At 53.2% G+C, this 12192-nt stretch overlaps 1 protein-coding gene across 1 annotated transcript in view; it reads right to left on the bottom strand.

The window, feature by feature from the left end:
* HS3ST3A1 (heparan sulfate-glucosamine 3-sulfotransferase 3A1) overlaps window positions 1–9181 on the bottom strand; it is a 100383-nt gene extending 91202 nt beyond the window's left edge. The window contains exon 1 of the mRNA XM_047758679.1: window positions 8488–9181. Within this exon, the coding sequence (XP_047614635.1) occupies window positions 8488–9086 (599 nt within the window). The 5' untranslated portion in view covers window positions 9087–9181. The remainder of the gene's footprint in view (window positions 1–8487) is intronic.
* Between the last annotated feature and the right edge of the window lie 3011 nt (window positions 9182–12192).

The following is a 12192-nucleotide window of genomic DNA, read 5'->3' on the forward strand; positions in this document are numbered from 1 at the left end:
ATCATAAAACTTATTTGTATCTACACAAGCATTTAGGAGTCCGTCCTGTGGACCACACAGGTTTATAAAACAGGCCCAATAAAAGTAAGTGAACCGAAGATTAAGAGGAAATACTGCTAACTTCTTGGGTTTGTTTTGCTCGGGGAAAAATGCAATTTTTATTTTTACAATGGTTCAAAATATCCAAGGAAATGCTTCGAGGCAGATTTTCATTCCTCTATTAAACCAGAGCCGCAGGTGCACACAGCGTGTGTTTAAAAGCAGAAGCAGAAAATGCCAGCGTGCCGCCCGCTCGGGAACTTGGAGTCTGACAAGGCGGCATCCCGGGCTTATGGTTCCAGCAGGAAGAGGCACGGGGCACCAAGGTCCTGCCCTCCAGGCTCTGGAGGCTGTGCTTCCTCCCTCCCTCCCTCATCCTTCAACCCTGGCATGGCTCCAAGTGTGCCTGGCTTCCAAGGCTGGTCTCGGAAGTCTAAACCAAAGGTGAAGCTCAAGGTCAAGCAAGCAGCTAGAATGTTGGAGCAGAGTGGGAAGTCTGCACTGTGCCGGCATCGTGGCAGCCAGGCGCGTGCGCAGGCACGGTGCCACCTCGGTCCCATCACCCCGACAACTGCTCCTCCTGGGTTTAGGGCAACAAAGCCACACGCCCACAGGGGATCTTCCTCTGACCCCTACTTAAGTTCTCTGGGTTCTCCCAAGCCTGTCCCTGACAGCAGAGTTTCTGCGCTCCGGTTCAAGAAGGCTGGGGTCAGGGCTGGGTGTGTTTTGATATCTTCTTGACACTTGCCAGCCATAAAGAGCAGAAAGGGAGACAAACCGGTCTCTGTCCGTGCTTCAGGGACAAGAGAGGAGGAGGGAAGCCCTGAGCCAATTTTATTACGAAAGAAGCCAAGGGAGAGATGAGCATGTCTGCAGCAGCAGGTGCTGGCGTGGAGGGGAGCTGGCAGGCCGGGGCAGGGCCCTGGGAGGGAAGCGGGGGCAGGGCTGGCCCAAGGGAGTGTTTCAGATTTGCCCTGGAGGCCTCAGCCTTCTTCGTTAATGTTGCTCTTTTTCCCCTGGTTTTGAAGCATTTGCGGAGACAGAACTGTAAGCAAAGTAGTGCAAAAAATTCTCAGAGGCTCCTTCACCCGGACAGCCGCCCCCAGGTCTTCATCTTCCATAACCCGGGAGCAAGGATCAAAACCAAGAAATGAAGCCTGGTACGACACCTCGACTAAGCCACTCACATTAGGAACATTTCCTCGGTTCTCCACGGACGCCCCTTTTCTACTCCAGGACCCAGCCGAGGGGACCAGGCTGTGTTTACTCATCAGTAATTAGTCGTTTCTGTCCCCTGCCAGCGGTGACAGTTTATCAGCCTTCCTTCGTGATTCATAACCTTGACATTTGTGGAGAAGGCTGGTCAGGTGTTTGGTGGGTGCCCATCCATCTCGCTGGTCTAATGTGATTAGACTGGGGGCAAGGATGTGGGGGGGGCTCCCCCACCATGAAGCCCTCCACCCCGAGTTACCCCCGGGTGGGGGTGGGGGGGACATGATTTCAACACCACAAAGAGGGACCTTCCTTCGGGTGGGGTCTGCCAGCTTCCTCCACTGTAATGGTCCTATTTTCCCCCCGACTTCCTTTTTTATTTAAAAAAAACTGGAGTTGATTGACAGCGCTGTGTTCGTTTCAGGTGTACAGCAAAGTGATTCAGTCAGACATACATATTTTTTCAGGTCCTTTTCCCTTAGAGGTTACTCCAAGCTCTTGAGTAGATTCACTGTGCCTGACAGTAGGTCCTTGTTGGCGAGGCACTGCCCACACTCGAGTGTGGCAGTAGTCACAGAAGGCCATCGCCCCCTGAAATCTGAAAGCGGCTTCCTGTGAACCTGTAAGACACGGCCGGGTCTTCCAAAGCGCATCGCAGGGCGCTGAGGGTGAAGCAGGCCTCTGCGTGTGCCGCCTGTGAAGACCCTGGGCCTCCTCCAGACAGTCTGTGACACGGGCAAGAAACAGGGCTGTGTGAACCGGCGCTGCAACGGAATCACCTGGAAGTATTTCCACGTGAAGCTGGCTTTCAGAAACAGAGGCAAGACACACTAACAAAACCCATCTGGGGCATGTGACATTCCTTCCAGCCGTGCACATTTCTAACATAAATCCCCTAATCGCTTCTATCTTGTTTTTCAGGTTTGTCGTCAAGGCAAGTCTTTTTTATTTCTCTCCAAAGGACAGCCTTCCTGCCTGAAAGAGCGGGCTCAGCCACGCGAAGCAGATCACACTCGCTGTAAGTGCTACTCAGCACGATTTTCCCTCCCTTTTTTAAAAAAGTGACACCAAACATGCTCGGATCACGAGGAGGTTTTCCAGGTTCAGCCCTCGGGGTTTCTGGCCGACGCTCCCTCCCACTAGGTGGCGCCACACGTCCCAGTCAGAGTGGGCTGCCATCAAGAGCAGGGAAGACGATTTTTTTAACCTCTGCAAGAATATCTCAAGCCTAAGGGCAAGTACCAGACTTCCTTCTTCACACACATTTCCCCTTTTCTTGCTTATGTTTACTGATATCTGACAGCTTCTGAAACAGGGCAACTGAGCTTCTGGAATACAGCTTTCAAGGGATCATAGATTCAAGGTCAGTGTTAGAGGCATAACGGTCATGACCACATAAACACGATATAAAAAATCGAGTCGCATCCTTGGAGGCAAGTAGCTCGGAAGATGCTTCGATTCTCTGAATTCCTGTTTCCTCAGTTCCTACGCTCTGGTTTCACATAAGTGTATTTCACAGAAGTTATTTTATGAACTCCATCAATATCTCCCCCCCCCCCGCCTCTCTCCACAGAGGATTTTTTTTAACTGTTTCAAATTAACAAAGATCTTAAAGTGCTGGCAAACATATTAAAGATATTCGTAAAAAAGCAAAGACCAGGGAGCTAAAATAGTACTTAGGTGCAGCTTCTTCTGATTACATATGAAAGGCATATGTTTAATATGAAACCTCATTTCCAAAACTATAACTCATCACTTAAGTAGAAATGAACTTTAGTCTGTCTGTCTTTCTTTCTTCCTTCCTTCCTTCCTTCTTTCCTTCCTTCCTCCCATCTTTTTTAGGGCTGCACCCACAGCACATGGAGGTTCCCAGGCTAGGGGTCGAATCAGAGCTACAGCTGCCAGCTTACACCACAGCCACGGCAACGCCAGATCAGAGCTGCATATGCGACCTACATCATAGCTCATGGCAACGCCGGATCCTTAACCCACTGAGCGAGGCCAGGGATCGAACCTGCATCCTCGTGGATGCTGGTCAGACTCACTTCTGCTGAGCCACGACGGGACTCCGAAGCAAACTTTCTGAGAGGGTTGAGTCTGACGTCACGGGGCAGGAGACAAAGAAACGATGCTCCTCCCAGCACAGCTCCCGTGATCTGGCGCAGGGGGATGTGCCTCTGAGGAAAAGCACTGTGTCTACAAAGCTCCCGACCCGGCCGAGCACTCTGGCCAATGGGAACCGAGACGTGAGATGGTTCGTACGCAGCCTTGTAGAGATCGGGCCTCGGCTGTTTAGATCAAGCTGGTCTGCTTGCTCCGTGACCCTCGTCTCCTGTGACGGGAGCCTCTGGAATCTGTAAGGTCAACCCTGTTGCAATAACTGCGCGGGCTTCTCTTGTTTCCGGGACCCTCCAGAATACAGATTTGGCACCAACTCTCTTCTGGCCCATCGACAGACTTCTTTCTATGAGACAAAATATTTTGGCTAGAGAGGTTTTTTTTTTTTTTTTTTTAAGGGGAGGCCCGGTGATGACAGTATCACGGAGGACTTTCACTCCTAGATGGCTGTGCATGTCGCATACAATCCATCAGCCCGTGAGAAGGCTCCTCACGGTAGGGAATAATCAGTCACACAAGGTGTTCCAATTCCAGGCCATAACAAGGGTAGCTGTGTTATTTTTAATGCCTGGACTCAACAGTCCCAATGCTTCTTCCAGCTGGGTGTCTGATACTGCTCAGAAGTCCCCCAACCCCTAAATAACTTTACTGTGGTCAGTTCTATCATTTTCACCGCCTGCTCCTGAGGGTGGGTTCATGAACCTCGTGCGCACACGCACGTGCACATGCAGGAAAGAGACTGTTCGGAGTTCTCGTCGTGGCGCAGTGGTTAACGAATCCGACTAGGAACCATGAGGTTGTGGGCTCGGTCCCTGCCCCTGCTCAGTGGGTTAACGATCCAGCGTTGCCGTGAGCTGTGGTGTAGGTTGCAGACATGGCTTGGATCCCGCGTTGCTGTGGCTCTGGCGTAGGCCTGTGGCTACAGCTCCGATTCGACCCCTAGCCTGGGAACCTCCATATGCCGTGGGAGCGGCCCAAAGAAATAGCAAAAAAAAAAAGACCAAAAAAAAAAAGAAAGAGACTGTTCGACCTGCCCGTGGGGGCGGGGTCTACTGGGCAGACAAACTCCGGCAAACAGAATGGCAGCAGGTGGCTTCTCGAAGGGGGTCTTTGCACCTCTTGCTAGATGGGGTGTCCGGTCACAGAGGGCTTCTGGGAGCACATGCATGAAAGCAGTTTCGCCCTCTTTCCCACAGAGACACATCTCTGAGACCCCAGCTCAAAGCAGTCTCTCTCTGCTCTCCCCCCACCTTGCAGCCCTGCCAAGGCCTTCGCTCCCCTCGGAGGACACAGCACCTCCTGGGACGTCCATCCATAGGACCTTGCATGGGTGGTCAGACTAGCTCGGCTCACGTTTCATTTCCAGCCCTTCAGGCAGAAGAGCTGGTGGCTCAGGAGGGTGGGAAAGTGGGCCCGGAGGTGCTGTGCAGCTGCGCCCAGCTGCTGGGGACGCCGGCCTCCCCCACAGGAACCGGGCGCGCCTCTGCCCAGCCTGCCCCTCCCTGGACACGGTGGAGAAGGCGGTGGTCAGCAAAGGCCAGGGGACGTGCTGTTCGGTCAAAGCCACGGACAGAACCAGCTCCTAGAATCCACCTTTGTTTGATCTACGTGAGTGCTACGGAGCGAGATAAGGTTGGCGATAGGCCTTTCTGCGGAAATTGCCCAGTCTCACTAAAGAAAAGGAGGTCAAACAGGAAAGAGCCCTGCTGGCACAGATTAGACACGGAACGCTTATCCTCTCGACCCTGAACTGCAACTGGTGTCACAGGCTCCAAGCATGTATGAACATACGCATGTGTACACACACGTACGCGAATACACAGTGTCTACGAGCGCACGGCGTATCTTTAAATACTTTATCAGTGGGCATCTTTTGTCTTAGGAGGAAAGGAACCACACCTTCCAGCGGTGCAGACACACCAGCGGTGGCGAGGGGCCCGAGCGAATCCCAAGCTCACCTGCTCTGGGGCCACGGCAGAGGCCTGTGGTCTTGACGTCCAGAAATGACCTCAAACGTCAGAGGTGAATGGAACCGCTCCCCACGTTTCGGGAGGGACCCGCTATGAGACCGTTCCTGCTGAAGGACTGCTGTCCCCTGACACCCAAGCCGCAGACAGGTATCGTCCTGCTAGCGCGGCGGCTGCAGTAAGGAGTGTGGAAGGTTTCGTAAACCCCTCGGGGCAGAGTTTCGCAGCCAGAAACCACCCCCCCCCCGCCCCGAGGCGTCCCACATCTTCATCGATACATTTCCTGAAAATTAAAATTTTCCTTTGTTTCACGTACTTCAAAGAAATGGTAGGACATTTTAAATCAAGAAGAATAATTTCCGTTTTAGAGATTTTGAATACATTTGTCTTCTTGGCCTTTACGGCACATGTGTTCAAACGGAGAAACAGCTGAGTACCCCCTTCCTGAGATGTGGTTTATAAAGTGTTTTTATTACCATTTTCCCCCAGAGAAATTTATGGAAACAACCCAGCGACGGGTGCTTCTAACTCTCAATGTCCAAGGAATTTTCTTCCAACTTCCTAACAGCGACAGATCTGTCCTGCTGTCAGGACGGTAGGGGGCACTGCCACAACAAACTATCACGGCAAAGGGAGAGGCTGACACTGGGCAGAAAAACAAGGCTAGACATTAAGGATTCTCCCAAGTCAAGAAGCATCTGATAAATACTGCACAGATTTTTTTTTTCCTCTTCCATAATTCACTTCAGGTTCAAATGAGAGGGTTTCCTTTCTGTTCGTGTGTGTGTGTGTGGCGTGGTCATAAGTGTGTGTGTGAGAAATTCTGTTACAATTTTTGGGCTGACTCAAGAAGGTCTAACCGAATCTCTTTATCTAAAATGCTAACTAAATACAAGCAGCTGAAATGCCTTTAATAGTGATGTTTTTCCGTAGTTAAGTCCTCGGTCTTTTTCCCAAACATCAAGCTCTAAGTTCAGAGCCAAGATGAAAGAGAACTGTGGCAAAATTTCATTAAAGGATCGCATAATCTGGGCCCCATAGGTTGGACTCTGCTTAATAAGAGTTTCCTATGTAATTGAGTTAAATTTATGCATCCAATAAAAGACCATTGCAAATGGTAAAACAAAGACGTTGCTCCAACACTTAGAAAATTAAATTCACCAAACCGTGAAGTCTACTGTGTAGTTATTTTAGTAACCGCCATAAATTGCTTTACAAAACCCTCCAGTGAAGTAAACAAGCCAAGGAGATATTTACTTTACAGCATGCATCCCGTTTCCAAACCAGAGAGTAGCCTAAAAGTTTACGACTTATTCTTCTGTTTTTCAATACTTGTGTTTCTCGTTACCTTGAAACTGTCCCTCTCTTACACAAGCTCCGAGAGGGCCAAGGAAAATAAGACCCAGCCTTGCAGATAAACGGCGCCCTCAAATACTCAGCTCTGGAACGGGAAGAAACCCCCCTACCCCGTGGAAATAAAGTCTCGAGGGCAAAAAGAAAATAAAGGGTTTTCGTACCAAATATTTCACCAGATTTAACAGCACCTCAGAGTCCCACATTGTCTTAGATCTTTCTGGCAGTTGATTTGAAATGTGTTCGTGTAGAGCACTGCACCAGGCCGAATTCACTGCAAACTGCTATAGATAAGAGTTTTAGGGGTCTTTAATCACTTCTTTCTTGTGTCCTTGATGGAAAAAACAGAGCTCCTTTGTGCTAAGAAGAAGGACCTGTTGTTTCCAGATTCAACAGGTCATTTTTATAAGAACTTCCCAGAGGATACAACATAAATGACAGAAACACAAGGGGATTTTTTTAAGTGGCTGATGATTTTAAATGATATATATTCTATAGTAAGGGGAGGCTGTTTGTTTTTCTTTCCAACAAATGGAAAGTTACTGTTTGAAACATGGTTCATGTTTGAGTTGGTCGCTTAGGACCCAATGTTTTCTCATGCGTTGGGTTACTGCAAATCTGGCTCCTGACATCCATCTCGGTGCTTGATCCTCATGTAAATAAACTTGTCAAATCGTGTCCATTTCTGTTTGGGGGATGAATGGTTAATTGAGTGGGGCTTTTGAAATATATTTAAATGGTGTTGTAACTTTTGTAATATGGTTTCAGCTAAAGGAACAAGGGGAACGCATATTTAATGAACAAGATGAAACTTTACAAAATAGAAAATTCTGGCCAGGCAACTTTTCCTTGGACTCGGAGGGAAGAAAAAAGGCCAATGTTTTATGGCAAACAAAATCCAGGTGACACTAAGATTTATTATATTCTATTATTAAAAGTGGCCTGAATTTGAGAAGACTGGCAAGTTTAAGATGAAGGTTGGAATCCGCCTTGTTTCCTACACTGCATTAGGAGGGTTTGTCACAAGGTAACCAGGGCCCTAGTTTTTCACACTTTTCTTTTAAAAAAAATTTGGCTACCTCACTGGTAAAAGAGAATTTGTTCGAAGATCTTTAGAAAAGTTTCTACCAGGCCAGAGACAAAGTACTCTTCCCTACAAACAAGGAAAGCATTTTACACAAGTCATTCCTTGCCTGCCCCCCCAAAGTTAATACCAACACAGCCTTCTTTAAACCGTGCTCTGGCAACGATCCCCCCAAAGCCTGGAGTCTAGCTCCTGACAGTGCAAGTACCTACACTACTTACCCCCTCGGACAATTATACGGCAAAGAGTTAAGGAAATAATAAGAAAATGCGCGGTGGCAAAGACCGCGTTAACCAGGAACTGCCCGCCAGATGAAGAAACTAAAACAGGCTCCCCCGGCAAAAGAATCACTAGGTTACATGTCTAAGTAACTGGTGAACAGGGTTCTATCTTGAGAGGGACCTCCTCCCCCCCCCACACCCCAAGCTAACCGGCGGTGATAACTTTCCCAGAGCGGAGAAAACGACGAGATTGGCTATTTGGGGAGAAGGGAATCCCAAGGACTAAAGAAAAAAATCTCGAAGGCCAGCCTTTCCCTCCCTCCGCCAACACCCACTTGCCAGGAAGGAGGAGACCCCTCATCCTAAGGACAATGACGGACGACCCTTTGACCTCCGCACGAAACAGGGAGGGAGGTGGGCTGGGGGTCACCACGCGCTCCTCCAGCCCGCACCCCGCGCCCTGGCTGTCCCCGCCGGGTCCTACGCAGCTCACCGGTACCAGGCGAGGCCCTTGTCGTAGCTGCGGTCGAAGAAGTGGGGCTCGGCGCCTACGGCGCGCACGTCGGGGTGCACGCGCAGGAACTCGAGCAGCGCCCGCGTGCCGCCCTTCTTCACGCCGATGATGATGGCCTGCGGCAGCTGCTTACTGCCTTCGTCCAGGAGCAGGGCTAGGGTCCCCGGCGGGGGCTCGGCCACGCTGCTCCCGGCCCCGGAGCCGCCGGGACTCCCCGCCAGGCCCGGGAGCTCCTCTTCCCAGGCCGCCTCCTCGCCGTCGCCGTGCGGTGCGGGCGGCCGGTGCTTCCGCCACGGCTGCACTTGCAGGAGGCGTTTTTTCCGCGCGGCCGCGGGCCACGCCGCCAGCTCTCCCAGGCCTCCAGCCGGGACGCTGCGACCCGGAGCCCCAGCCTCCTCGCCGCCTCCCGACAGCCCCACGACGGGCCGAGAAAGGGTCTGGCAGCGCTCGGCCAGGCAGTAGAAGACATACAGGGACGTGAGCAGGGAGCAGAGCATCAGCAAGAACTTCCGGAAGATGCGGCGGGACAGCGGCTCGGGCAAGGTGGGGTGGGCGCCGGCCGGGTCCGGAGGGGCCATCCTAGCCGGAGGCGACGTCGGGCAGCGAGCGGGCCATCCTAGGCCGGGGCTCCGCCAGGTGCCATGACATCCTCCGAGAGGGCCTGCGCGCTGCACGGAGGCCACATCGCCCTGCGCCCCTGCGGCCGTGCGCGCTGCCCAGGCGGCGGCGGCGGCCGGGGCTCCCCGAGCCCCTCGCGGGATCCCAGCCACCGGTCGAGGGGGCGGGAAGGGGGACGCGGTGCTGTGCTTAAGAAACCATCGTCTTAGACTCGCCCAAGTCCTGAGGCTTGGGCCGCGCTCGGCGCCCCAGTTCCCCGAGAGTCGACGGAATAAGGGTCTTGGTGACGGGGGCCAAGGCGTGCGTCTCAGCCCCGGGCCAGAGCAGCCTCTCGGCAGGCGTCCCGGCTCAGCGACCGTGCATCCCTCGCTCGGTCCGGTTGAGAGGATGCTCGGCTCCCGGGCCGATGAGCTCCGTGCGCTCCAGACCGCGGCAGGCACAGTGCCTCCCAGTCGCGGCTTCCTCGGTCTCCGGCCCGCCTCGGTCCCTTTCGGTTCTGGGGCTTGGTCCCCCGAGTTCCTCTGCCCGGGCGGGAGCCAGCGCCCTCTCCGTGCGCGCCTGGCCGCTCGGGCGGCTCTCGGGCCCCACCTGGGAGCGACGAGCTGGAGCCGGGCTGCGCGGGACCTGTCAGCGGCCGCGGCCACTGCGCTCGCTGCTGCCCCGCTGCCTCCCAGGCCGTCGCCGCCGCCACACGTGGGGTTCCGAGGGCAGCAAACTTGGCGGTGACGTCAACGGCCTGGGCCGGACCAGCCCCCGGAGGAGCGCGTTGGGGAGGGCGGGGTGCAACGGAGAAAAGGTGGCGCGGACCCCGCGGCGGCCGCCCAATGACATCGGAGAGGGCGGGGGCGACCGCGGCGACGCCCCTTCCACACCCCGCCCACCGCCTCCCTCCCCAGCCCGCAGCCTGGCCCCCTTGGAGCCGAGCAGGGCTGCAGCGCTCCCGGGACCTCTGACTGACAGCCTGGGCGGCCGGATCCCGGGGGCCTGACTTCCACCCAGCCAGCCGCGCTCCATCAGGGGCTCCCATCCTCTCCGCCTCTGCTCTTCGCAGCCCTGACCCCTCCGGGTCCCCTGCGCTCTGCTTCCCTGTGGCCTGGGCCACTGCAGCCTTCGCCCGCCCCGCCCCCCCACCACCTCCCCAAACCTTCGGAAGTTTGGTTGGCGGCTGTTCCCGCGACCGCGCCGCGCGCCACGCCTCCATTTGTCTGGGGCGGACGGAATTCCTCTGCAGCCGCTCTGCCTCCCACCTACTCTGCTGTCCACTGCGGGCTCCGGAGCAAAGCCTCTCTCCCCTCAGCAGTGTTTGGTGTTTTTGCTCTTGATTGTTCCCCCCTTGTATTAGTTTAGGATGATCAGAGTTCCCCAAGACCTGGAAAGCTAGCAGCCTCTTAGGAAAGGAGCCAATCAATGAATCAAGGGGAGAAATTAAGATTAAAAAAAAAAAACAAAAAAAAAACCCAGTTCCGAATCCAAATCCATATGCCCAGTTTTTGATGAAGGAAGATTTCTGAATGCCTCTACGTGTACACGTGTGTGTGTGTGTGTGTGTGTGTGCGCGCGCGCGCGCGCCTCGGCGATGGAGTTAAATGTCCTTTCCGAAGCAGCGGTTTCCTCTTTCTCCTGCCTTCTCTGACCCAACATCCTCTTCTTGCGCTCCGGGGAGAGCAGGGCAGGAAGGGATACAAATCGCCTTGCTGTTTAATGGAGGGAGGTGGCGCGTGGAACCTGCATGAGGCGGTTTCTAATTCCAATCCGATTTGTTGCTGATTTCTTGGCTTCCTAGTCTCGGCAGGGCGCCCCGCAATGTGGGTGGCAGCCTGGCTTCTTCACCCCCACCCTTGCGAGCTGAGCAGGCGGCTTTCTGGGCGCACTGTGGGTGCTGAGCAGGGCCGGCAGCAGCGGCCGCAGTGTCAGGGCTGCAGGAAACACAAGGAATTCCTGCTGTCCAGTGTCCAGACCTCGCTGCCTGCCTTCCTCGCCCCGTTTGACACGGGATGGGTCAGGGACGTCCTTTTGAACCTGCCAAGGGGGACCTGTTGGTTCTGACCCTGTGCCTAGGTGGAAGTGGCCTATGTGTGAGGCTGGATGAATACTCTTCTGGCCGTGGTTTTTTGCTTATGAAGAACCCACCCCAACCTATCCTGCACACTAGGGAAGACCTCGTTAGGATGTGGCGCCATAAAGCAACGCATGGGCTTCTGCAAGGATGAACAGCAAGTCCTGCCAAAGCTCTCATACCTCCTTGTGTCCTAGGATTGGATATGGATGATCCAGTTGCGGTTTAATACGAACTTGAATATACTTTAAAGTTTGTCTCTAGGTATTTCACTCTGATTTGTAGAAGTAAAACAAGCAAACAAAAAAAGACCGTTTTAAAGTTATCCTGAAAGCACATGCGATCCCATTAACGTTCGCAAACATACTTGCGTTTTCTCATCTGGACAAGGTGCTCCCCCGAGCTCCCTCCGGGCTCCAGCGTGGCAGGATACTGGGCTTTCTGACTTTCACAGCCCCGGCGCAGGCATTTCCTCTCTGTGGGCATTAAACACCCGCCACCTGTGAGAGACAAGGTTCCCTGGATCATTCAGGCCGTATCTGGCTCTAGGGCAGCTCTGCACGTTAGAAATGAAATACAAGCCCTGAATACAAGCCTCATAGGTGACTTAAAATGTCTAGTAGCCACCTTAAAAATCGGTAGAAAGAAACAGGTGAAATTAATTTTAGTAATATATCCAATATACCTAAAAATGTGATTTTTAACATGTAGTCAATATAAAAATTACTGAGGTCATTTATGTTCTTCCTTTTTATGCTGAGTCTTCAAACCCCAGGGTGTGCTTTACATGTTCAGCTCTGCTTTACAGGGACGAGCCGCATTTCAAATGCTCCATACCCACGCGAGCTAATGGTTCCCATACTGGACGGCAGGGAAGGGGCTGCCGTTTTTTGGTGAGACACGTGAATCTGTCAGAATCTCCACAGGGAACAGCACCTTCAAATGAGGACGGTTCTTGGAGGGTTTATTTACAGAACGTTTATTTACGCAGGGATGGGAGCCCCGAGGAC

The sequence above is a fragment of the Phacochoerus africanus genome, chromosome 14 (assembly GCF_016906955.1).
Source record: "Phacochoerus africanus isolate WHEZ1 chromosome 14, ROS_Pafr_v1, whole genome shotgun sequence".
Taxonomy (NCBI): Eukaryota; Metazoa; Chordata; class Mammalia; order Artiodactyla; family Suidae; genus Phacochoerus; species Phacochoerus africanus.